Here is a 26,988-nt window from a genome sequence, read left to right on the forward strand (position 1 = left end):
CTCAATCCCAAAATCTCTAAGATCGAAAGTGATGTCAACACTGCTAGGTTATCACTTGCTATTTAATAGTTACATATATATATATATATATATATATATATATAGATATATATATATATATATATATATATAAATATATATATATATATATATATATATATATATTTTAATGTAAGATGAAGTCCCTTGCAAGCAAGAAAAAAGGAAAATTGGAGATCCCTTTTATAAAGAGTGAGACTCGATCCCAAAATCTCTAAAATTAGAGATGATACTAAGGCTATATTTAGTTCACCTGAAATTTTATGATCTGATCTTATCTGAACTTATTTTTTCTAATCTGATATGATCTGATCAGATCTGATCTGATTTACAAGATCTTATCTTTTAGATTTTTCTCAATATATAAGAAATAATATAGTCATGTGGGGGTATTGTTTGATTTGCCTCAATGAGTACTTTATTAATATTCAATTATTATAATTTTTACTAATATGTAATGAAAGACATTTAATAGTAATAATGATTTTTAAATATAAGCATGATCTGAACTGGTCTGATCTGAACTTATTTTTTCTGATCTGATCTGATTAGATCTGAAATAAGCAAAAATAACTGAACATAGCCTAACACCACTAGGTTGTCACCTGCTGATCAACCGTTAGGGTGTGAATATCCCTAGTCTTAAGCTTGAGTCTTGAGACAAGATTTGGGTGAGTCTTGAACAAGACTAGGGATATTCAAGGAGAAAGGGTGAAGGAGTCTTGAGATGAGTTTGGGAAATTTAAATTCGTCTTAAGACTCATGTGTGTGGGCCCCACCAAGTATTACAACACTTTTTGGTTTTTCTTCCCCATTGTGCAACGTAAACCTGCTCTGTTATTTTTTATTTTTTTTTTGTTTAAGCTGCAACGTAAACCTGCATTTTTTTTTTGTTTAAGCTCCAATCCAACGGTAGTAATTTTAATTAATTATTGGTAGTAATTTTTCACCAAGTAATTTTTCATTTAACTAATTATTTATTGGTAGTAATTTTAATTTATTACATTTTCATAATATAATGGTATTGAAAACAAAAAAATAATTAGAATACATAAAATAAAGTGAAGTGAGTCTGGAGATAGTTTGAGGGATAGAGTATAAAATTGGAATGAGTCTGAAGTGAGTCTGTAGAATTAAAAAGTAGTGGAAAGCTGATGTGACACAATCTGAAGTTTGGAGGTGAGTATGAGCGATATTCACACCCTTACATACATATGGGCATGGCCATAAGTTCTCGTATTAGGCCCAAATGGGAAATAGGGAGAGCATGTGATTGATCAAAGTCAGTATAACGTCGTCGTATCTCTATTAGTATAATACAGTAACACTTACCACCACTGTGAGTTGTGAGTTTGTGACTACTCATCTAGTCCTTTTTGTTACTTTCTTTCCCTCCGTCTCTCTCTGCCTCACCCTTTCTTCCCCAAATTTCCTCACCTCTTTCTCTCTCCTCCTTCTCTCGGATCTTCCAACCTTCATCTCTCAGATTAACCTGCATAAATCTCTCTTTTCTCTCTCTAAAATCAGATTAATACCTATTTATCGAAGGTTCTGGAATATCGAGTCCGCCATTGAAGAAGTTTAGAGAGAGAGAGAAATAATATGGAGTCTTTGGGAACTAATAATGGCGGAAGTGGTGGAGGAGGAGGAAAGAGAAAGATAGAAGATCAAGTTGAACTTGCGAAGCAAAAAGCACAAGCAATTGCTGCGCGTCTTCTTAGTGACGCAGATAATAAACGACCTCGAACTCTATCTGATTCTTCTTCTGCACCTCCTGATTATTCTTCTCCTTCTTTTCCTTCTTCTCAATCTTCTTTTCCTGGTATATTTTACTTTTCTACACCTTCGCTTTTACCTAGGGTTTTGTTTTTTCTCTCTCTCGTTTTTTTTAGATTTGTTGCTTTTTTCTTACAATTTCGTGTTTTAATGGCGATGTATTGTGTTGTTTCAGTGATTATTACTGTCTATGAATTCGAATATTTGATGAATTTGAGTTCTTCGACTGAATTTGAGTTTTATTGAGTTTTCTTACTGTTTATGTGGTTTTTGTTTGTTTATGTATTAACAATTAGACTAATTGTATTGTTTTGTTATGTATAGATTGAATTAGATTGGAAAAATCAAGTATTTTGGACTTAGATTTTCAATGTGTTAGTAGTTCAGTGAATTTTGTTGTTCCTGTAATGAAAGAATTAGCTAGATTCTTGCGGTTGTTTTGATGGAAAGCGTGTTTAGTTTCATTTTGCATGGCCTTATGAGTTCTAATTTCGATATACGAGTTTTGAAACGCAAACACATGTTGAAGCTCATGTTTCGTTGTCTGTTATTCATCTTAGTGTCACTATACATGTTTTATTGCTTTTTTGACCTAAGCTTGAGGCTGCACAATTTTTTTTCGACATTGGAAAGTGTTTCTGTCTAGAAATTAAGGGTTGCGATTCCTTTGCTTAGGGAGTACCGGGTCAGATTAGAATGTCCTGAGTCCAAAGTCCGTACGCCGGAATCCTGCAAAAGTAACGGTTAGACTGCCCCGGGGGTTGTTCCGGGATCGCCTCTCCGACGCTCAAGTCAGTGATCAAGCTTAGAGAGATAAAGTCTAGAGAGAGATGCTCTGGTTTGTTAGGTAAGAATTCAATACCTTCTCATTGATGAGGGGGTTGAGTATTTATAGTGCTGGGGATTCCCAACTGTAGGCCAGCTGGGGGCATGACAGCTGGAATGCACCATCACAGGTGGGGCCCACTGGACTCTAAGGCATTTATTGGGCTGGATTATCCTTGGTAAGCTTAAACCAGGAAATAAGCCCAAACAATTAGCCCCACGCCAGGAATGGGAAATATCGAGGCCTTGCTGAAATATTTCCAGTTCGTGGCGGAACCTAGACAGTTTGGAACCCAGGTGCCCTGCTTCTCAGGCAGGAAAGGAGGGACGTGCCGACCCGTCTCCTCAAGGAGGAGGGGTGGCTAGAGTGCCGACCCGGTCTCCTCAAGGAGAGGGTGGCTAGTGCCGACCCGGTCTCCTCAAGGAGAGGGGTGGCTAGTGCCGACCCGGTCTCCTCGAGGAGAAGGGTGGCTTGAGTGCCGACCCGTCTCCTATAGGAGAGGGTGGCTAGTGCCGACCCGGTCTCCCTAGGAGAGGGGTGGACTTGAGTGCCGACCCGGTCTCCTCAAGGAGAGGGGTGGCTAGTGCCGACCCGGTCTCCTCAAGGAGAGGGGTGGCTAGTGCCGACCCGGTCTCCTCAAGGAGAGGGGTGGCTTGAGTGCCGACCCGGTCTCCTCAAGGAGAGGGTGGCTTAGTGCCGACCCGGTCTCTCGAGGAGAGGGTGGCTTGAGTGCCGACCCGGTCTCCTCAAGGAGAGGGGTGGCTTAGTGCCGACCCGGTCTCCTCAAGGAGAGGTGAGTTTAGTGAACGGCTCGGCCTAGGGACCAATGAGCCCCATGGTTATCCGAGCCGGTTGGACGCGGCTCGGACGAGGGGCAATGAGCCCCATGCTTTGTCCGAGCCGGTGCCTGCTCTCGCTAAGTCAATCTGGGACTTAGGAGACTTACTCAACCAAGGAGGAGTGCCTCCAAGGGCTGAGCTAGGTGGACGCGGCTCGGATGAGGGGCCAATGAGCCCCATGCTTGTCCGAGGCGGTGCCTGCTCTCGCTAAGTCAATCTGGGACTTAGGAGACTTACTCAACCAAGGAGGAGTGCCTCCAAGGGCTGAGCTAGGTGGACGCGGCTCGGATGAGGGGCCAATGAGCCCCATGCTTGTCCGAGGCGGTGCCTGCTCTCGCTAAGTCAATCTGGGACTTAGGAGACTTACTCAACCAAGGAGGAGTGCCTCCAAGGGCTGAGCTAGGTGGACGCGGCTCGGATGAGGGGCCAATGAGCCCCATGCTTGTCCGAGGCGGTGCCTGCTCTCGCTAAGTCAATCTGGGACTTAGGAGACTTACTCAACCAAGGAGGAGTGCCTCCAAGGGCTGAGCTAGGTGGACGCGGCTCGGATGAGGGGCCAATGAGCCCCATGCTTGTCCGAGGCGGTGCCTGCTCTCGCTAAGTCAATCTGGGACTTAGGAGACTTACTCAACCAAGGAGGAGTGCCTCCAAGGGCTGAGCTAGGTGGACGCGGCTCGGATGAGGGGCCAATGAGCCCCATGCTTGTCCAGGCGGTGCCTGCTCTGCTAAGTCAATCTGGGACTTAGGAGACTTACTCAACCAAGGAGGAGTGCCTCCAAGGGCCGAGCCGGTGCCTAAGGTTTTGGACCACTGGCTGAGGTGACCGAGTGGGTAACCTTGAGCTGATGAACTGGCAATATTGAGCTGGTGAACTTAATAGTTTCTTGGGAACCCAAATGCCACGTGGCAACGGTGGATTATTGGGGTGCTTGAAAACATGGTGGCGATTCAACTTCGGTTATTCATGACTTTTGTGACGATTGATATTCCGAGGGGTTGTGCCTTTTGAACAGTTTTGGGCAGTTGGGAGGCCCATTAAGGTGTTGAAGACACAAGGCCCGGTCCAAGAGGTGACGTGGAGCACGGGGACCGAGGATTTGCCTATAAGTAGGAGAGAGGGGAGAGATTTTTGTCACTTTTACAATTCTCTCTCTCTCTCTAAATTTGAGTTTTCTGCTCTCTCTCTCTCTACTTTAGAGCATTTTTCTCTCTCTAAGTCCGAGCCCATCTTCTTCGTCCGACCAGGTACGCACTTGTTTTGTTTTTCGCTAAGTTTTTCTTCTCTTCTTTTAATAAAATCGGCCGACCCCCTTCTGTTGATAAATAATGGGGAGCTCGTCCGAGTCAGTGACACCCCCTCCCTCACCTCCTTATAATTTAGCCGAGGAAGTGAGGGTATGGGAATGGTTTTGGTGTCAACTTTAATAAGTTGCCCGGATCCCTCGGCGTGCCTGAGGCGCTTTCCCTCCCCAGTACTCCTTCGCAAGCCGAGGAGGAGGAGGCCGAGGGTACCATCCCCCTACCCTGGGAGGTGTCCCTGGCCTATCCTTCTTCGAGGAGTTACTTAGACAAATATTTGTCTGATGGTGTAGTTAGGATAGCTATCGGGAGAGGAAGGCGAAGCTTCGACGTCCGGGAGGCTCGTATATCCGGAGCTTGATCCGAAGGGCGGACCGGGAGCAAAGTTTCCACTTCCGTCTTTAATAAAGGCTTTGCTAAGATGCCCGAGGCCAAGCGGCCAAATTTCAAATAAAGGACCCCTACATCCTTGTCCGACCCGATGCCAACCATACCATCCTATCACCACCGCCGGGATGCACGGCATTTTATTACAAGGCAATGGAACTAGGCCTAAGATTCCCGCTGACCCAATTCGAGAAAGACATTCTGAACGCCTACAACATGTGCTTGGGTCAGCTCTCCCCAAACTCTTGGGGTGGGATCTTAGCGGTTCAGGTGATCTGTAGCATCATCGGTGTCAGGCCGACCCTGACCCTTTGGCGGCATATGTACAAATTGTTCGAAATGCCAGCCGGGGATCATGGTCCGGGCTGGTGGTGTTTTCAGGCTCGGCGGGGCTATCGTACTGTTCTTGATCTCCCCACCTCTCAGAAGGGGTTCCGCCGAGGATTCGCCTTTGTGTACTATGGTGGGGAATGGGGCATCCCCACCGTGCCCCCGTCATCCGAGCCAAACCACTGCTTGAACTTCAAGGTGCCAGAGCTATCCGACGAGGAAGCTGTGGCCGCCATCTACTTTCAACTGGAGGCTAAGATAGTTGATGGCGGCGAAGTGTTCGTAGCGGGGAACTGGCTCCCGAGCTGCAAATTGTTCAAGAACGAGCACTTCCTCGCTGCCTTTGGCCTGAGTCCGGCCTTTCCCAAGGGTAATTCGGCAAAAGGGGGTCCGGTTGACTTGTTTTCGCTTTCACTTGTTATATTTTGCTAACTGTGTTTTTGTTCTTTTTGCAGAAGCTCCTTAGTTACATAAAGGAAACTGACCAAGAGATGGCCGAGCGACTGACCTCCGCTGCACTGAAGGCGGCTCGGATCAGGGCCGAGATGAAGGCCAACAAGATTAACAAGCCTTCGAAGCCAAAAGTGAGAACCCTTTTACTTCCGACCCGGTTTAACTTTAGGTTTTGCAATTTCTCACCAACTTTAATGTGTTTTGCAGGATCCTTCCAACCCCAAACCGAGGAAGCGCAAGGAGCGCACCGAGGAGAGGGTTGAAATGACCGAAAAGGCTTTGGCGAAGGCCCGAGCCGAGCAGGAGGCTGCCGCCAAGAAGGCTAGAAAAGATCCTAGCATCGAGGTGAATAGTCCTCGACCCGATTCAGAAGGTGGGGGGACACATGTCTCGGTCCACCCTTCAGACTTCGAGCCTGTTCGGAGTCCGGGGTACGAACCGGGGGCCTCTCACCATTCTCCGACCGAGCGCTCTTTATCCGAGGCACCGGTCCCGTTTACGCAAATGTCCAAGACGGACAAGAAGAAGAGGATCTCCGATGCGTTGGAGATCCTATGTACTCAAACGGACCGGGACCATATCAATGAGGTCAACCCAAGGAATGAGTCGAGTGAGCTCTTCCGCTCTTGGATGGACGTAAGTGAATCTTTCTCCGTCCTTTTACTTGCTTTTTATTAGCCAACTTCTAACTGTTGTTTATTGTTCTTGCAGTTTTCCATCCGAATGACTAAGGTGGCCGAAGACCGGCTCGCCCTGGTACAAGAGGTCTCGGACCTGAAGCAGGCGGCTCGGTCGCACTTTGATGAAGTGTATCAGGCGAAGGAGGCTAAGCGTCTGGCCGAGCTCCGCTTGGAGGAGGCCAACAAAAAGATCGAGAAGGGCGAGGCGACCTGGAAGCAAGAGAGGGAGGATTGGCAGGTCGAAAGGACCAACCTTACTCTTGCCAAGGACAACGCTGAGTCCGCCAAAGCTACGGCCGAGACCAAGCAGGCTCAGGCCGAGAAGGACTTGGAAGAGGTCCGGCTCAAACTCTCTTCGGCCGAGGCTCAATTGAAGGAAGCCCAAGCGGCTGTTTCTCGCTCTCAGGAGGAGTGGTTCCAAGTTTGGCAGAAGTCGGATGACTGTACCGATTTCTGTGCCGACGTGGGCCAGTCTTCCCATAAGATGGGCGAGGACGAGGCGCTTGGTAGGCTTAAGGTGGCCTTTGCTGATTCTTGTCCCGGGGCCGACTGGAATTCGGTCTGGTCTCGCTACCAGGAGCTGGCCGATGCCGAGGCAGCTGAGATCAAAGCCGGGATGCCCGAAGAGCTGAGCTCGGACGGTGACTCTGACTCCGACTCCGATGATGGAGAGGAAGATGCGGGGAGCACCGAGCCACCTCCACCAGAGCAACCTGCGGCCGAGCAGCCTGCCACTGGTCCTTCTACTTAGCTTCCATAGGATTTTATTTTCTTAACTTTGGCCTTGTCGGCCCTTTTAGCTTTTGTGCCTTCCGACCCCCAACTTTTGTAAACTTTTGGTTGTATTTTACAACTTTAATCAATTGGAATACAACTACTATTTTGCAACTCGTCATTTGTCGCATATTTTTCGTTATTTGCAATATTACAACATTCAATAGACAATAAACTGGTTAAGTTTTGCTTGCCTTTTTGTTCAAAATAATTTAGACTGGTTAAGTCTTTCATTTCTGGGGTATAAAACCGACTTGGTACATGGACTGGTTAAGTCCGAGTTACAATTGATTTGCTTGCTAAACCGACCAGGTAGTGCTGGCCTTACATCATGCCCCTAGTGCAAGTAACGAAAAAGAAGTTATACATAGAATCTTTTGAGATTGTCTAGGTTCCAGGGCCGAGCCAGGGGGACCCCTTCGGGAGATTCGAGTCGGAAAGTCCCTGGCTTGATGATTTCTGTAACCTTGTAAGGGCCGTCCCAATTTGCCCCCAACTTCCCTTTGAGATGGGAAAGTCCAGTAGCTTCGACCTTTCGGACGACCCAGTCGCCTAGACTGATTGGCCGAGGCTTTACGGCGGTTAAAATGCCTTGTGATCTTTGCTTGTACCGGATGGCTTGTAGAAGCATTGCCTCGGGTTTCTGGCATAGGTCTAAGTTGATGGGCTTTTCTTCTTCATTTTGGTCGAACTCATAGAATGTCATCCGAGGGGAAGGAATTCCCACCTCGACCGGAAGAACCGCCTCGCTTCCATAGACCAAGCCGAAAGGAGAGTGCCCCGTGGCTTCTTTTACCGTTGTTCGAGCCGACCAGAGTACTCCAGGTAGGTCGTCTACCCATGCCCCTTTAGCGGCATCAAGGGACTTCTTGATACCCTTCAGGACAATTTTATTAGCCGACTCGGCTTGCCCATTGGTCTGAGGGCGGGAGACCGCTGAAAACCTTGTTTGAATGCCGAACCGGGCACAATATTCTCGAGTCGGCCCACTGTTGAACTGTCGGCCATTGTCTGATACCAAGGCTCTTGGAATTCCGAACCGGGTAATGATGTTCCTCCATATGAACAACTGAACCTGCTTGTCAGAATTGACGCAGTGGCTCGGCTTCGGTCCACTTGGTGAAATAATCAATTGCCACAATTAGGAACTTCCTTTGCCCAGAAGCCGGGGGAAAAGGTCCGAGCAGGTCCATGCCCCACTTGTCGAAAGGCAGGACTGCTTGAATGGTGGTGAGGGGAGTGGCCGGCGCCCTTGGTAGGTCCGAGTGAATTTGGCAGGAGGGGCACCGTCGGACTAAGTCCGAGGCATCAGCCTTTAAGGTAGGCCAATAGTACCCTGCTCTTAGCGCCTTTCCGGCTATAGTCCGACCCCCTTGATGGCTTCCGCAGGCTCCTTGGTGTATTTCTCGGAGGACATAATTTCCTTCCTCGGGAGTTATACATTTGAGGAGGGGATGAGTGAAAGACTTTTTATAGAGCTGCCTTTCATGCCAAAGGAACCAACCAGACTTATGCTTAATCCGGTCGGCTTCTTTAGGATCACGGGTAAGGTCCCGTCTCGCAAGTACTCCACAATTTCACCCATCCAGTTTGAGGATCGATTGAGTACGAGCTCTCTTTAGCATTTATGCTAGGTTCCTTCAACACTTCCCAAGTAATGGTTCTGGGCGGGACCCTTCAGCGAAGCTAGCCATCCGAGCCAATGCATCAGCCTGCTGATTTTCCGAGCGAGGAATGTGGGTATCCGGAATCCGGACAACCTTGCAATGACAGCTCGGGCTTTGGCCAAGTACATCCTCATGTTATCCTCCTTTGCTTCATAGTCTCCGGAAATCTGACCCACTATGAGTTGTGAGTCGGACTTGGCTAGATTGAGGTTGCCCCAGCTAGGATGCATAGCTGATTCCGAGGATGAGAGCCTCATATCGGCTTCATTGTTAGATCCGAGAATTCGAATTTAACAGCATATTCAATTTTTTCTCCGACCGGAGGTTTGATGACCAATCCGGCTCCACATCCACTCTTTGTGGATGACCCATCAACAAGCAATTCCCACTCCTCTTGCATCCGACCGGGGGTCGAGTTGCGCATTCAGTGATGAAGTCAGCGAGTGCTTGGGCCTTGATGGCTCTTCGGGGCTCGAACTCGAGCCCAAAATCTGCTAACTGGTCGCCCAATCACTCATCCGACTGAGTGATTTCTATTCTCAATAAGCTTCCGAGCGGTTGTCCGGTTAGGACTTTGATGGGGTGTGCTTGAAAATAGGGCTTGAGCTTCCGCTCGCCATCACACAAGGCAAAGACCATTTTTTCGACATCGCTGTACTTCGCCTCGGCCCCCCTATAGGCGTGGCTGATGAAGTACACCGGATGTTGCTTTCCTTCTCGCTCGGCTATCAGGACGGCGCTAAGAGCGTAGTCCGAGACAGCCAAGTAGATAAACAGGGGTTCCCCCGGCAAGGGGGAGATCAATTTGGGCAAAGATGCCAAGTGATTCTTGAGGTCAGCGAAGGCTTGCTCGGCTTCGTCATCCCATGCGAACTCTTTTCGCTTCAGGGCTTTGAAGAACAACAAGCTTTTATCGGCCGACCGGGAGAGGAACCGACCGAGTGCCGCTAAGCAGCCGGTTAGGCGCTGTACTTCCCGAACATTCCGAGGCGATTTCATTTCTAAGACCGCTTTGATTTTGTCCGGGTTGGCCTCTATCCTCTCTCATCTACGAGAATCCGAGGCACTTTCCCCCTTTAACTCCGAAGACGCATTTTTTAGGGTTGAGCATCATTCGGTATTTCCTTAGGGTGCTCAGCGTTTCTTTCAGATCTGCAGGGTGATCCGACTGGGCCTTGATACGAGTCGTTTACCGTACACAAATTAATAATTTATAATACCTAACTTTAACCTTAAAAAATGTTTATAACTAGTACAAAGGTAAGAAAGGATCGATCCCACGAGAAGATTATTATAATTCCTAAACTCAAATATTCAACTAAGTGACAAAAACATATATTATATACGAATTTACACTATTTACACTATTCACATATATACGATTAGGGGGGTTTCGGTTGTAACCAAATACTTAGACGAAGTAAAATTAAAACTACTACTAAACTAATAATTAAAAGTGACGACACACAAACTCTATTAATTCCCGATTCGATCATAGAAATTTTAGTCATAATTTAGCTTCTTAACCTTTATAAATGAGACCACTTTAATAGTTAATTTAGCACTTAGATTGGTGAATTATCGCCGCGATCAATTCTTGTCTTACTCACTAAAAATCTAGAATCTTGCTAAGACAAATCCAACCCTAATAAACTTGTTTTATTAGCACAATTCATACACTTAAGATTATTAAGATGAGCCGCCCACTCTTATTAATCTCAAGTCGTCTTCCTATCCAACCATTAAACGCCGCGCCTAATAGTCGTATAGCATAATTTGAGTATCTAAACAACTAATTGCGTCCAATTACAAGTAAAGATATCAAATTTCATAACCAACCAACAATAGTATGAACGTATAAATACTAAATTAAACAATTAAATTCAATCAACTCAGCATCAACCAATTAGGCTCAAATAATAGAAATATAAGAAACCAAAATATGAATAAATTCAGATAACATCCAGTTCAATCACAAGAACAACTAATTGAAAATAGAAGAGAGAGAAAACTCATGACTGTAGACCCGAATTGATGTAGCCGCCACCCTCAATTCGCCTCCGAACGCAATAATTCTTCAATTCCTATCAACTTGTCGATCTTGGACGAACCCGATTATTTCTTCACTCTCACAAACTCTCTTGTATGTGTGCGTATTTTTCATCCCGAGAACTGGTGAATTTATATCGAGTTGTGTAGAAGATAGAAAAAAAAGATAGATTTTCGTAACTGAAAATCTGATAAACAAGCATATCTTGAAAATTTGAGGAGATAAAATCATATCTCCTATTGCTATTTCTTGCGTGGAAGTAGGAAAATAGAAACAACTTCTTGTTTCTTTTGGATTCTGAGTATACAGATGTGAAGAAGTTTACAAATCTCTTTGTCTTCTTTGTTTTACTTCCAACCTCACGTGAGCTTGGGCTCACTTTTATTATATTTTTTTTCTTTTCTTTTCTTTTCTTCTCTTCTTTCTTTTAGTCTTGTTGTCTTCCTTTAGCAAGTTGAACTTGTAAAATACCTATAATAAAATAACATACTATTTAAGCTAATTATTCAATAAAATATAATATGGACATAAATACGTCACTTATTAATAAAAGTCAATAAATATTATAAAATAACACATAGAAGACAACTATAAGACTAATTTTAGAGGACAAAAATATAGACATATATGCGCTTATCAAATTCCCCCATACTTAGCTTTTGATCGCCCTCGATCAAAATACTACTAAAATAAAAGTAAAACTATACTAGGAAAGCAATAAACCTAACTCACTGTCGTAGGAATCACGATTGCACTTAGCATGTGCAACAAGCCCTTTAAACCCCTAGGCTACCCTAGTGGACGAGTAAGGTCTCGTGAGGATTTTCAGACGGCATACCCACAAAGCCTTATTAACATAGTTTCCCAAACCAACTAGCAAACATGGATATTCTTATGACAGAAACTAAATGCAAGACCTAATATACCACCTCAATTTTCTTTGTCGGAAATAACGAAATTAGATAAGCACACTACAAGAAACTAAAACATTTTAAAGTTAGTCAGAAAAACGTTGAGAAAATGTTAATGGAGATGTCATACTCTTGGTGTTTAAACAATCGAACTATCAAATCTCATAATACTTCATGAACTAATTGTTATCTTTTGCAACTCAAAAATTTCCAGCATGAATCCACAAATGTATGCGTATCAAGTTCAATAAATAGACCCTCACAGGAATAAATAAAACACTCAACTCTCATGTGTCTGGGGTTAAATAATATTCACTCAAACCTATAACCGAGTCGACTCAAAATGAAGTATATTTCTTTAAACTTGACTATCGTCTCAATTCTCCACTTTGAAGTGACATAATGCATAAAGATCAAAAGGTCTTTCATAAGGTTGTAACGTGGCCAGGGCTAAAGGGTAGGAATAATATTTAGGAATGTGGAGTTAATTATAAGCCGAGCTAAAGGGAGCAAAAATACATGACTTATGATGTTCCACTCACAACAAACTCCACTTTTTTTTTCTTTTCATATTATTCACCATATCCTTCACATGTAATGCCATTATAATACTTATATGGATATTTCATAGCATTTTCATCGTTCTATGACTTTCAAACATATATTTTCTTTGATATTTTTCAATAATAATAATGTTTTCATAACCCTTGTTTTCTCTTTTTTTTTTCAACAATATATCACAATCTTACAATACAAACTCAATATATAATAACTCCCCTTAGCCAAGCATGGGTATAATCTGTAGGAGGCCGCAAGTTTGTAATGTATGGTTAGCAAATAAAAACGGGATTTTAAGGCTCAGAAGGGCTAAACAAAGGAAATATTATATGAAATAAAATCTCTGAGGCTAAAAAAAAATGAAAAGAACGCCTAAATCATTTCTTCATAGCATTTGTCACAAAAGTCTCAAAGAGTACCAAGTCAAGTTCAAGAGCCACACTTCATTGAGGAACTATCACACAAGAAAGAAAATAATGAGACTGATGCAGATGTGTCAGTCTAATAGGCTCAGAAGCTCACAAGGTTCGGTCTATTTATCTAGCCAGCTTATTTAAGAGAAGCAAGATAATTTTTTTTCAATTGTATTATAAATCTCTCAAGTTTGATTATCCGTTTCCAATTATATAACATTCCCAAAATCTTTTATTTCAAAAAAATTATTTTATTTAAAAACAAGTTAGATTAGAGTTTCTTATCAACTTACTAATCGCCATTCCTTAGGAAGTTAAGAGGTGGAAATCCTAAATTAAATGCAACTAAAGTTCTATAACTAATGCAAGCAAAAGCACAATTTCTTCTTTTTTTTTTTTTTTCAATATAGTACTTAATAAAATAAAAGTTCTGCAGAAAATTTGGCAGCACCTCCCCTAAAACAGGACATATCCCACTTTTTATAACTATGTCAAAACCTGTTTCCCAGGATATTAATATCAAATACTCCAAAGACTTAGCCTCCCCCACACTTCAACTTTTCATTGTCCTCAATGAAACGCGATACTGAAAATAGGGAAGAAAACTTAGCTGGTTGTGTAATATCTCTTCAAAGAAGGCATCAAATGCTCAGCCATGATGTTGTATAATGCTACCATTCTCATGTCAAGCCATCTGCCAAAAAAAATAATAAGAAAAAATAAAAATAAAATAAAAAAAAGACTTCGAAAGGAAAGAGAATGAATCTTGGGTTGCCTCCCAAGTAGCGCCTTTAGTTTATGTCGTTGGCTCGACGTAAGATGCTCTTCATTCATGCAGACTACTCTCATTTAGAGCAGTTAGGAACAATTGTCCGAGGCCTAAAGTGTTGGCCATCTCATCTAATAAAGTCTCCAAATTTTCTTCTCCAACTTGTGCAAGACAATAAGTAGCATAATCAGTAGCATTTGCCTTTATATTGAAAGTATGTTCCTCAAATATGTTCAACTGCATCCGCTCCCCATTGCTCTCAAGAATAACATAATCGTTAGCGACATCAATCAATGCCTTTGCAGTTTTTAGGAATGGTCTGCCTAGCAATATTTTAGACTCATGCTTCGTATCAAGAACAACAAAATCAACTAGGAAGAACATGTGTCTAATCTGAATAAGAACATTGTCAAGCAATCCAATTGTGTTAACATTACTACCATCAGCCATAGTAAGTATCCCATGAGATGTTTTTAATGGACCCATCTTACACTCATCATAAAAGGAAACTGGCATAATATTAACTGCAGAACCTAAATCTAGCATACATTGGAGAAACATATGCCCACCTATCCTACATGGAATCGAGAATGAGCCAGGATCCTCACACTTTGGGGGTGGTAGGATAATGGGTGTCAAACAGACTTGATGACTCTTGTGTATTTTTAAATTAGTGAAGTGTTCATTGAATAACTTGCTATATTTAGGAACCGCCTTTATCGCATCTAATAATGGAATTCTATTTTCTTGCATTTCTCTATTTAGATTAGTAACAAATTCATGTTCATTAATAGGTATTAAAGGTTGCCCCTTGGTTGCTTTTCTATTGATTGTCACTGCATTTACTTGTTTATTTGGATTCGGCAAGAGGTTGAGATGGTAATTTTCCTGAGACCTGACTTTCTATATTACTTAAAGAAGTACAAATCTGACCGATTTGTGTATCAAGGTGGTGAAGATGCGAATCAGTTTTCTTTTGGTACTCGATATTTTGGTTATGTACCTGGCCTATTTGAGTTGCAAGTTGCTTCATCATGTCTTCTAAAAATGAGCCAGAAGATTGGGGTGGAGGATTTTGTACATCAAATTGCCTAGGTTGATTAGTTTGTGAAAACTGTGGTCTAGTTCCATACCTAAGATTTGGGTGATCTTTCCAACCTTCATTATAAGTCTGTGAATAAGGATCATATTTTCTTTGATTGGAAAACCTCCTAAGCATTAACATCTTCAGTTTTTAAGTAGGACAAGCATCAGTGGCATGAGAAAACTCAGAACATATACCACATACTCTAGCTTAGACTCATTCCAACAACAATTTAGACACTAAAGTGGTCAAAGTAGCAATTTGTTGAGCATTTTCTTGCATTGAGATTTAACACCACTTAAGTCAATTTCATTTACCCTTTTAACATCATTTCTAGTGCTATGTTGTTGAGTGTTTTGGGCCATGTTAGCAATTAAATTCCTAGCCTGAGTTGGTGTCTTGTCTACTAATGCGCCACCACTAGCATCAATCATACCCTATCGTTAGGCAATAATCCTTCATAAAAATATTGAATTAACAGTTGATCAGTTATTTGATGTTGTGGACAGGAAGCACATAATTTTTTAAAACGTTCCCAATATTCATAAAGTGATTCTGAATTATGTTGTCTAATCCACATATTTCCTTCTTATGGATCCAATACGACTTGCGGGAAAGAATTTTCCAGAAAAGCTTTTTGTAAGGCGTCCCAAGTCGTAATGGAACCAGAAGACATATATACAACCAATCTTTAGCTAAATCATGTAGGGAAATGGGAAAGCATGCAATCTTACTTGATTTTGTTCAATTCCTTCAGGTTTCATGGTTGAACAAACAACTATAAATTCTTTTAAATGTCTATGAGGATCTCACTGCGTTCCCATAAAATTTGGGAAGGAGATTAAAGAAAACCTGAGTTCAGCTTCAAAGGTCTTTCCAAGGTTGGAAAAAAATGCAGAGAGGTTCATCATCTAGCTTAGGAGCTCCTAATTCCTTAAGGTTCTTCATCACCCATCTCTGATCTTCACGTGGTCTGTCTTGAAAGATGTAAAGTAATTTCTCGGCTAGCTTCGTTTAGAGTTTTAATAAACAGGTTTATACGCTTAAGTTTGGTTGCCAAATCCAAACTCATGCACCTGAAAATAGAAAAGAGAAAGTTTAAGAGTGAAGTTCATGAAATTCTGTAATTTATGTATAAACACCAAATATCCAGGGAATAATAGCTAAAACCATATAAGCAGAAATGGATGTCTTCCCCCCACACTTAAAAGTGAATCATGAGTGTAGAACACTAAGGAAGTAAAATATAATTAACATATGGTCTGCATATCATTATTCGAATTATAATTATGAACCATGACGCAATTTTTTACTTTTAAAAGAAAAGCAACTATGCAGTGCTATGCGAGTATGCTAGTCATGTAGTGGTTTAAAAAAAAAATGAAACTAGCAGGACATACATTCATTAAATCAAGACTAATCTCGCCTGTATCTTGTTAAAACTTTTTGCTTGCAACTAACAATTAAATCTTGTAATGCAAAAAATTCACCAAAAACAGCAGAAAAAAGTAGTATTAATCAAGGCTATTTAAATAACAGCTGAATAAAGTAATGAACTGTGTACACCAAAATATGGATATTGATAAATTGCCCTGCCGTAGACATATATGCAGACCTTCAATCTAGCTTAAGTGTATAGAAGAAACTTTTTTTTTTCTATTATTATAGTATTCATTTAGTGGACACATTAAGCACCCCTACTTATATTTTATCCTTAAACACTAATTTATGCAGAGACCCTCTAAGACTCGACTTTGAGAAAGTACATTTCAGTCTAAGTTGAGTTAAAGAAACTCATGGCTCGCAAAAAAAATATGGTCAAAAACAAGCAATATACTTATTGTAACCCAACAATCACACATGAAAGCCGTTCTCTAAGTAGAACCTAGAAATATAAAAACACAGCAAAACTCACATATAAGGTCAATAATCTGTTGTTAAGTCCACTGTCCATAATACCATATGAGATATCACTCTGCTAAATTCAGCAGATTCTTAAATTCTGACTACCTGAATTGGTACATAGTATATACCTCTTAAAACTAATTTGTCGTATAAACTTCTAAATTTTATTGATAAAGTTATGTTATGGCAAGCATAATATGAACATATATTGAAAAAGATAATTCTGTGTGAAAAATCACTGCCATACAGACTCTTAATATGCTTAAAAATCATTTCCATATTTGAACTATCATATCATACAAAAGAAGAGTGATCAGGTATTATGACAAACTAAGCATATGCGTTTCACCCTTGCACACTCAAATCTAGTCAGTCAAGTAAGAATTGGTAAGTTACAATTTCAATTATTTTTTTTTAAGGAATGAAACTCTATCAGGTGCGAGAGATAGGAAGTGCTAAAAAAATGCATAAGACAATGCTTCCCAACTGAATATAAGCTCATAACTATTCACTTACCAGATGAAAGATATTTAGCTTAAAAATAAGCAAGAAAGGAAAACAAGATTATACCTTGCAAAATTTGGCAAAGAAACAAGGGATACTTATTATAACCCATCTAACACATTGAAAAGCCTATCTCTAAACAGATTAAGTATTAACACAAATAAAGATCATTAAAATCACATGTAAGATCTACCTAATCAGATTATTACTAAGTGAAATTTATTGTCCTACTACATGTCGAACTATACTTTGTGAGTTTTAAGTATAACCTGTGACTATAGCAGATTGACAAAAATAGTACAACTAAGAACACAGAATTAATCATAGAACTGTGAAAACACTATAACTAAGCATTGTCTTGTAAATACATTTAGAAGTGAAGCTGTATAGTTCATAACTCATAGATAACAAAAATGGATAAAATCTAAAAAAAACAGCTATACAAAAAAAAAAAACCTTATAACACCAAGTTAAACTTTAACATGGTAGGAATTAAAAAAATAATCTCCCCGGCAACGGCGCCAAAATTTGATACGAGTCGTTTACCGTACACAAATTAATAATTTATAATACCTAACTTTAACCTTAAAAAATGTTTATAACTAGTACAAAGGTAAGAAAGGATCGATCCCACGAGAAGATTATTATAATTCCTAAACTCAAATATTCAACTAAGTGACAAAAACATATATTATATACGAATTTACACTATTTACACTATTCACATATATACGATTAGGGGGGTTTCGGTTGTAACCAAATACTTAGACGAAGTAAAATTAAAACTACTACTAAACTAATAATTAAAAGTGACGACACACAAACTCTATTAATTCCCGATTCGATCATAGAAATGTTTAGTCATAATTTAGCTTCTTAACCTTTATAAATGAGACCACTTTAATAGTTAATTTAGCACTTAGATTGGTGAATTATCGCCGCGATCAATTCTTGTCTTACTCACTAAAAATCTAGAATCTTGCTAAGACAAATCCAACCCTAATAAACTTGTTTTATTAGCACAATTCATACACTTAAGATTATTAAGATGAGCCGCCCACTCTTATTAATCTCAAGTCGTCTTCCTATCCAACCATTAAACGCCGCGCCTAATAGTCGTATAGCATAATTTGAGTATCTAAACAACTAATTGCGTCCAATTACAAGTAAAGATATCAAATTTCATAACCAACCAACAATAGTATGAAACGTATAAATACTAAATTAAACAATTAAATTCAATCAACTCAGCATCAACCAATTAGGCTCAAATAATAGAAATATAAGAAACCAAAAATATGAATAAATTCAGATAACATCCAGTTCAATCACAAGAACAACTAATTGAAAATAGAAGAGAGAGAAAACTCATGACTGTAGACCCGAATTGATGTAGCCGCCACCCTCAATTCGCCTCCGAACGCAATAATTCTTCAATTCCTATCAACTTGTCGATCTTGGACGAACCCGATTATTTTCTTCACTCTCACAAACTCTCTTGTATGTGTGCGTATTTTTCATCCCCGAGAACTGGTGAATTTATATCGAGTTGTGTAGAAGATAGAAAAAAAAAGATAGATTTTCGTAACTGAAAATCTGATAAACAAGCATATCTTGAAAATTTGAGGAGATAAAATCATATCTCCTATTGCTATTTCTTGCGTGGAAGTAGGAAAATAGAAACAACTTCTTGTTTCTTTTGGATTCTGAGTATACAGATGTGAAGAAGTTTACAAATCTCTTTGTCTTCTTTGTTTTACTTCCAACCTCACGTGAGCTTGGGCTCACTTTTATTATATTTTTTTTTCTTCTTTTCTTTTCTTCTCTTCTTTCTTTTAGTCTTGTTGTCTTCCTTTAGCAAGTTGAACTTGTAAAATACCTATAATAAAATAACATACTATTTAAGCTAATTATTCAATAAAATATAATATGGACATAAATACGTCACTTATTAATAAAAGTCAATAAATATTATAAAATAACACATAGAAGACAACTATAAGACTAATTTTAGAGGACAAAAATATAGACATATATGCGCTTATCAGGCCTTGCTTTTGACTATCATATCGTCAACATACACCTCAATGTTCCGACCCAATTGGTCGCTGAAGATTTTGTTGACGGTTCGCTGATATGTCGCCCCGGCATTTTTGAGGCCGAATGGCATCATTTTGTAGCAGTAGACACCCTGAGGAGTGATGAACGCGGTATGAACCCTATCCTTCTCGGCCATGGGAATTTGATGGTAGCCGGCATTTGCATCCATGAAGCTGAGAAGGGCGTGCCCGGCCGTTGAATCGACCAGCCTATCGATTTTTGGCAAAGGGTGATTGTCTTTTGGGCAGGCTTTGTTTAAGTCGGTGAAGTCGACACACATTCGCCATGCCCCACTCGGCTTTTTGACCAAAAACATTGGCTAGCCATTCCGAGTATTGACATTCTTCTATGAAACCCGCCTCGAGCAGCTTCTTGACTTCTGCTGCTGCCGCGGCATTTCTTTCGGGACCTTGGTGCCTGAGCTTCTGCTTGATAGGTCTGAACCCTCTTTGATGTTAAGCTCATGGCACATGATTTTCGGGTCGAGCCCCGGCATTTCTGTGGCCTCATAGGCAAAGACATCTTGGTACTCCGTGAGCACTTGGATGATATCTTGCCTTGTTTGCGAGTCCATGGCCTTGCCTACCCTGACAGTCCGACCGGGGTCCTGGCCGATCGCGACTTCTTCGTCCTCTTCGGCTGGTTGAGGACGTTCATATTGCTTGGGGTTTTCAGTTATGTACACCCCGAGGCTCGTTGAGGGCTGACCCCCTTCATACTTTCTTTTTTTGAGTCCTTTTGGACGTCGTTGTCCGAGTCCTTTTGGACGTCGGTATTTTTAGGCTATTCACATAGCACTCTCTTGCGGCCTGTTGGTCGCCTTGAATTTTTCCTACCTTCCCGTCATCAGTCTCAAACTGCAAGAGGAGCTGGTAGGTGGAGATGGCGGCCTTGGCCTTGTTTAGCATGGGCCTCCCCATTATTATGTTGTAAGGCAAAGGGATGTCTACCACCAAGAAGTCGATCGGTAGGCTTCTCCCCTTACCCTTTTCACCCATCCGAGTGGGTAATTTTATTGATCCGACCGGGTGGACAGAGTTGCCCCCGAAGCCTATGAGCGGCTGAGCCATGGGGGTAACATCCCGTTCGGTGTATTTCAGCTTTTTGAGGCAGTCAAGGGTGATTATATCAGCGGATGAGCCGCTATCCACCAATACCCTCTTTACCTTTGTGTTCGCTACCTTGAGCTCGATGACAAGGGGGTCGTCGTGCGGAACCGCAACGTCCGACTAGGTTCCCCAAATGTCATGACGGGGCAGCTTGCTCGGGGAGCTGAACATCAAGCACCTGATGTTTAAGGTTCTGGAGGTGAGCCTTGCGCGTCGGCCGGTTAGGCCTCCCGACGCAAATCCTCCAGCGATGACACCAATGAAGCCTTCGGTGTCCCCACTGTTCGACTGACCCACCTTTTGCTTTCCCTTTTCCTCGCTCGAAGCGCTTGAGGTAGTGGTCGAGCTTGCCCTGGTCGGCTAGACCGTTCAAGGATTTCTTGAGCTCCCGACAGTCATTGGTGGTGTGACCACATTCCTTGTGGTAGTCACACCACAAATTTTGTCCTCCGAGACGATGACGTCCGGATGGGCGTTGGCCTGGGAAGCCAATTTTTGTCCCGGATGCCAAAGTAGATTTCCTTCCGGTTTTTATTGAATCGGGGGTCGTTGCCATTATCAGTGAGCCGATCCCCTCGGCCCCCTGTTCTTTGATGCTTAGGCTGACCCGTGTGATTCCCTTCATCCTTCCTTTTCTTGCCAACCTCGTCCGAGTAACGGCAGATATCCGTTGCTTGGATGAATCTTTGAGCCCGAGCCATGGCTTCCGAGTAAGTTTTGACTTCATTCTCGGCCAATGACCATCTGAGCCGACCCGGTTGGAGGCCGGACATAGGGCAGCGAAGGCTACAGCGTCCTGTAGGTCGGTTATTTTAGAGACTCTTCGTTGAACCTCTTGATGTAGTCCGACAAGGATTCATTCTTGTCTTGCTTCACCCCCATGAGGTGAAGGCTGGTTTTTCTTTGCCTCTTTCCCGCTACGAACTGATGGATGAAGAGGTGCTCCAATATGGCGAAGTCAGTGATGACCCCCGCCGGCAGTTCTTGGAACCAATTCAGAGCCAACCCTCTAAGGGTGGTAGGGAAGAAGCGGCACCAAGTGGCCTCGCAGCTTGTCTGCACGCTCATTTGAGCCTTGTAACTAGCCATATGATCATCTGGGTCGGTTAGGCCCGCAAATGGCTCGATCAGGGGGTTTTAATTTTACCCGGAGGTTGAGTCCTAGGATTTCCTGACTGAAGGGGATCAGGAACTTGAGCCCTCCTCCAGCTAGCTGGGGGTGAGAATGAGCCGAGTCCCCTTGGCCCTCTCGGTCATTTGCTTCTTCCTGAGGAACTCCCGAGCGTCATAGCCTTGGCTGAGGCGCTTCTTGTTGTTAAGGAATTCTCGGGCATCTTGGGGTTTCCGACCCGCACCCCCCTTGGGGATTTAGATACATGGGTCTCCGCATGCTGACGGGCCGACCCCTGTCGCGCTGACTTTTCTCTTTCCCGGTGGCTCGGGTCTCTCGCATCGGACCGTGGCCGGCTAGGCTGCGGGTCTCGATTAGAACGAGAGTTGTCCCTCTGAGAGCGGACGACCGTGCGCTCCCTGGGCTCATGCTGATTGAGCGGGACGACTTGTTGTGGCTGCCTCTGCTGAAGCATGGCCATCATGTCCATCATACCCTTTTGGAATGTCTCCTGGAGCTGAGCCGTGATAAGGGCCAGGTCAGACGCGAAGAGCGGCTGAGGCTCCACATGCTGGATATGCTGGGATCACTGACCGAGGGTCCAAAGTTTGGACGGTAGGTGACCTCCGAGCCGGTGAGGGAGTCCGCTCGGCCTCTCGGTTATGCGCAGGCGAATGGCCTCGCTCCGGTCGGGGGATTGGGGGATCCCGATTATGTGCGGGCGAGTGGCCTCTCTCTGGCCGAGAGACCTGCTCGGAGGCTGGCTTGCCGCGAGTGTTTTTGGTTGGTGCCATGGTCAATTGGCGTTCTGAGCTGAGTAGCTGAATGAATAAATCTGAGTGAGTGGTGGCGAAGTAACTTTTTGTACTATCCCCACAGACGGCGCCAAACTGTTTCTGTCTAGAAATTAAGGGTTGCGATTCCTTTGCTTAGGGAGTACCGGGTCAGATTCGAATGTCCTGAGTCAAAGTCCGTACGCCGGAATCCTGCAAAAGTAACGGTTAGACTGCCCCGGGGGTTGTTCCGGGATCGCCTCTCCGACGCTCAAGTCAGTGATCAAGCTTAGAGAGATAAAGTCTAGAGAGAGATGCTCTGGTTTGTTAGGTAAGAATTCAATACCTTCTCATTGATGAGGGGGTTGAGTATTTATAGTGCTGGGGATTTCCCAACTGTAGGCCAGCTAGGGGGCATTGACAGCTGGAATGCACCATCACAGGTGGGGCCCACTGGAAGCTCTAAGGCATTTATTGGGCTGGATTATCCTTGGTAAGCTTAAACCAGGAAATAAGCCCAAACAGAAAGATTTGGTCTTCCGTGTTATATCCAAGCAAAGAAAAATTCACCTAGCCGAAACACACTGAGTGAATACATTTGCGAGGCATATTGTTAAATCCACCTCCTTTATTGTTTCCATTTTATGTCGTGGTGTCACTTTAAAGGCCCGTTTGGTAGTTGGTTGTAAATGGTGTTAATGAGAACGAATTTGTGCGCAAATTTGTGAAAAATATTGTTGTCCATTCCCATGGTAATGCTAATTTATCCTAAAGTGTCCACTTTCCTTCTTGAATTCTCATTCCCATCCAATACCACCTTGTAGGTGGTAATGAATGGTAATGACAATTGATTCCCCTTGGAGACAACACAAGTTTAGGGGTGAGATTGTTTGCCCATGGAAAAATGCCTCCCCACGGAGATTTTAAAGGTGCTTCCCTAATGAAATTACACTTAAAATTCATTCTCATTGCCGCAATTTATTAACGACTACCGAACGGGCTGTAAACGTCATGTAATTTATGCATCTTTTTTTTATTTGTGTAGCATTCTTATGTTTCCCCTTTTATGGAATCTTCCGTTTTGTTTAGACTGTAATTTTGGTTCAAGACATTTGAATGCATGGTCAAGTTCTGTATAGAAGAGTTGACAGTTATTTTAGAATCTACTGAAAGTGAATTAGCTACAAGATCGCACGAACTTGATGAAGCAGTCACTTATTGCCAAGAACTTGAAGCTAAGGTGATGAGGCAAGAAGAGACGGTATCTGCGTTGGAGATGGACTTGGAAAAGGCCAACCATTCTGTAAACATGCTCACTGATGACAATTTGATGCTGAGGTCTCAAGTGGAAGATATTATGGAAGCAAGAAGTTCTCTCGAGAGAGAACTGAGTGAGAAAAAGAGCATAATTGACAGTTTGGAAAATGAAGTACTTGAAATGGGGAACACTCTAGGCCATGTGAATGATTTAGTTGAATCTTTGAAGAGCAACTTGGAAGAAGCTAACAATGAAAAGGACCAGCTTCAGAAGGATCTACTGGTCCTGGAAGGAAAGGTTGAAAATGCTCATGCTCTCGCCGAGGAGAATGAAGCTGTTGCTGCAGAAGCTAAGGAGGTACTTGGAACCTAGATTATGTCCATGCACAACTAACTTTTGTTTTGAGCTAGATGCATTGACCAGTTCTCCATTTCTAAAATGCAGATTGCTGAATCTAGAAGGTTATATGCTGAAGAGAAAGAAGAAGAGGTGCAGCTTTTAGAAACATCCGTGCAAGAATTAGATTCTACCATTAGCGTATTAGAAAACAAGGTGCCTTTTCAATGAATTAATTTGTCTCTTCATTGAAAAAAGTGCATTATTGAGTTCTTATATACTGTATTTGTCAATTCAGGTTGATGTTCTGAAAGGAGAAGTTGAAAAGCAAAGGTTGCAGAGAGAGGAGCTAGAATTGGAGCTTCAGTCCCTTAAAACCCAGATGCTTAATGTTGAGAATACTGATGCAGACATTAAAAGGTCTGTGAGTAGCAATTCGCAATTCAATATCTTTTCGCTGTAAATGAATGCTTGAATGAGTTGCTGATATCAATTATTTTTTTCAAAGGCATTTCGATGAAAAATCAAAGAATCTCAGAGAAGCCTCAATGCGCATACAAGCTCTTGAGAAAAAATTGAAAAACAAAGACGTAGATACTTGGTGTAACGTAGTATGTAAAATTATTAGGCTGAAACCGTATTGTTTCTGTGAGTGATATAATAGAGTGAATTTAATGCGGAGTAATAGATAGACCAAATTTAGTGAGAAGTGAAAAGTGATAAATAGAGCCGATTTTGAACTCATTTCGATCAAAGTTTGACTCAATCGATTAGCATGCCTATAGTTTTCTGGCCCATCTCTATATTTTTCTGGTTTTAGTACTGAATTAGTTGTGTAAACTGCTAAATTTTACAGCATAGAATCACCAATGAACGAATCCGGATGGCAGAACTCGTGCCAGATCATTCACCATTCGGCTCAAGGTCAGGGGATAATCGGCAAACTCCCAGAAGAGGTTCTCAATCACCATTTTTTCCGCACTTGATCGATAGGATTGGTCAAGCCATATAGTTCTAATTAGGCCTTGTATAACAGTGAGTTGCTAGCATCCTGCTAAACTGTAAAGATGTGTATTATGTATCACGTTAACCAGTAAATATAAGCGTAGTTTGCTGGCTTGTATAGGTTAATTCTTTTGTTGTAACCTTACGTATAATTTTGAATGTGCATTATCATCTAAATGCCTTCATTATAGCAAGTTCTGTGTTATGCCTTCATTTGTGTGATATTATTAGGGACTGTTCTCTTCGGCATAAAACAGCTGAGCTGAACTGAACTAAATTGAACTGAACTGAATTGAATTGAACTGAACTGAAATGAATAATGATATGTGAGAGTAAAAGTATTGTCAAGAGCAGAACTGGTCTGAACTGAACTGAACTGAAAATAAGCTGGAGAGAACAGGCCCTTAGTGTTTCAAAACCAATAAGCGACTGTCTGGAAACCAACATCATCATTTAAAATAGTTGTTTAATCAATCTTTTGTTTTCTTATGAGGAATTTACATTCGCTTAATCCTCAGAGCATATTATCTTCTCACAATCCCTTCCTAATTACATAGTATATGATCATTTCTGGACTAGGTACCAAAAAAATATCAATTGTATCAATGAACTGGTGGGGTCTTTCGAGCAAGTATTTACTTATGATCTAAAAAAACATGTCATCCGTATTTCTCATTTATCTTAATATATTAAAAGGCGTGCATAAACAAGAAAATGCGCCACGTGGCGCTCTCCTTAGGGAGTTTTAGTTCATGTAATCAATGTACAATAACAAAATTTAGAAATTGCATAGTATAGGATTTGATCTCGAGACCTCAAGTATATATATACTAAAGTCTTAACCACTAGACTAAGTTGTATTTAATGTTATTATCATAAAGTATTATATTAATAAATGAATTTTTTTCTTACTCGGGGAATAGCAGGGTCTAATAACTAGTTAAGATTAGTAAATGATGAATTGAAAATGTAAACAAATGTAATTTTCATTTCAAAGCATTTCAATTAATAATATTTCCTTCATTTCACTTTTAATGCTTGTCAATGTAGATATTCAAGCATTAATATATTTAATTATATATTGTGAAAATTACAAATAGAAGTATTTATATTGAAAAGATAGTGAGATTAACTTAACAAAATCTTACATGATAGCCAACCTTAGAAAGTGTCAAAGTGCGATTGGTGAATAATGTCCAAATATAAAGTGTAACTATTTTAGTATACAAAGAGTGTACAAATTTAGGCTCAAGAATAATTGTTAAATTATCACATCAAATTTACCAACCTTAGACAACTACAAGCACAATAGCCAACTTCTTCAAATTAGGACACGATGCTTATGAGAATTTTTTCAAACTTCAGCAATCATATCTAAATCTGTTAAAACCTATAATGTGGTGCCCTGAGCATTTGGGGATGTAGAACGAGGGTTTTGATTCGAGCTCCGAAGAAGGTACCAACATATAAACATCGTCCCCGAGGACGTGATTTCGACGCTCAGATCAGTACCCAAATCCTATGTATTCTAGAGAAAATGTGGACTATGAGAGAGAGGGGTAGTGTGCCCATGTAAGTATGTCACAACCCCTTTACCTTTCCCCTTTGAGTAGTATTTTGGTTATGTGGTAGGCTTTGCTCTTTTGGACCATTGGGTAAATTAGACTCATACTTAATAGGGGATAATTTAGACTCGACAAGTGCAATCTTGAGATGTTTTAATAAAGAGAAGGTATTGGGTCAGATGTGTCCGACCATAATATTTGGTCGGACGACTTTCAGTTGGTTTCAAATTTTTTTTCAGTTGGTTTCAGTTTTTGTTCAGAAGACCAAATGAAAGAAAAACAACACAAGCTGAAAGAATTTTCACACTAACTGAAAGAACACAAAAGACCAAATGAAAGAAAAACAACACAAGCTGAAAGAATTTACACACCAACTGAAAGAACACAGAAGACCAAATGAAAGAAAAACAACACAAGCTGAAAGAATTTAAACACCAACTGAAAGAACACAGAAGACCAAATGAAAA

At 41.6% G+C, this 26,988-nt stretch overlaps 2 protein-coding genes across 4 annotated transcripts; both read left to right on the forward strand.

Moving 5' to 3' along the window:
* Window positions 1-1,362: 1,362 nt before the first annotated feature.
* On the forward strand, window positions 1,363-25,150 carry LOC104904456 (kinesin-like protein KIN-12D). Of its 3 annotated transcripts, XM_057391701.1 has the most exons (5): window positions 1,363-1,861; window positions 23,546-23,972; window positions 24,060-24,167; window positions 24,250-24,371; window positions 24,460-24,717. In XM_057391701.1, exons 2-5 carry the CDS (start codon window positions 23,601-23,603, stop codon window positions 24,605-24,607), a joined length of 750 nt encoding a protein of 249 aa, XP_057247684.1. In that variant the 5' UTR covers window positions 1,363-1,861; window positions 23,546-23,600; the 3' UTR covers window positions 24,608-24,717. The 3 variants fall into 3 exon arrangements, with proteins under 3 accessions (XP_057247684.1, XP_010691007.1, XP_010691008.1); XM_010692705.4 differs by lacking the exon at window positions 1,363-1,861 and having other exon boundaries at window positions 21,927-23,972; XM_010692706.4 differs by lacking the exons at window positions 1,363-1,861; window positions 24,460-24,717 and adding an exon at window positions 24,808-25,150 and having other exon boundaries at window positions 21,990-23,972.
* On the forward strand, window positions 5,967-7,429 carry LOC125493140 (uncharacterized). Its single transcript, XM_048636119.2, has 3 exons — window positions 5,967-6,080; window positions 6,157-6,585; window positions 6,661-7,429. Exons 1-3 carry the CDS (start codon window positions 5,988-5,990, stop codon window positions 7,378-7,380), a joined length of 1,242 nt encoding a protein of 413 aa, XP_048492076.2. The 5' UTR covers window positions 5,967-5,987; the 3' UTR covers window positions 7,381-7,429.
* Window positions 25,151-26,988: the final 1,838 nt, after the last annotated feature.

This window comes from Beta vulgaris, chromosome 9 (genome assembly GCF_026745355.1).
Source record: "Beta vulgaris subsp. vulgaris cultivar EL10 chromosome 9, EL10.2, whole genome shotgun sequence".
In the NCBI taxonomy this organism is placed as follows: domain Eukaryota; kingdom Viridiplantae; phylum Streptophyta; class Magnoliopsida; order Caryophyllales; family Amaranthaceae; genus Beta; species Beta vulgaris.

Bases quoted from the DNA above. Each gene is read 5' to 3' on its own strand.
- LOC125493140 (XM_048636119.2), top strand. From the start codon at position 5,988: ATGGCCGAGCGACTGACCTCCGCTGCACTGAAGGCGGCTCGGATCAGG. The intron at 6,081-6,156 runs GTGAGAACCCTT...TGTGTTTTGCAG, and splicing joins ACAAGCCTTCGAAGCCAAAA to GATCCTTCCAACCCCAAACC. The intron at 6,586-6,660 runs GTAAGTGAATCT...TTGTTCTTGCAG, and splicing joins TCTTCCGCTCTTGGATGGAC to TTTTCCATCCGAATGACTAA.
- LOC104904456 (XM_010692705.4), top strand. From the start codon at position 23,478: ATGGTCAAGTTCTGTATAGAAGAGTTGACAGTTATTTTAGAATCTACT. The intron at 24,168-24,249 runs GTGCCTTTTCAA...TTGTCAATTCAG, and splicing joins TTAGCGTATTAGAAAACAAG to GTTGATGTTCTGAAAGGAGA. The intron at 24,372-24,459 runs GTCTGTGAGTAG...TTTTTTTCAAAG, and splicing joins ACTGATGCAGACATTAAAAG to GCATTTCGATGAAAAATCAA.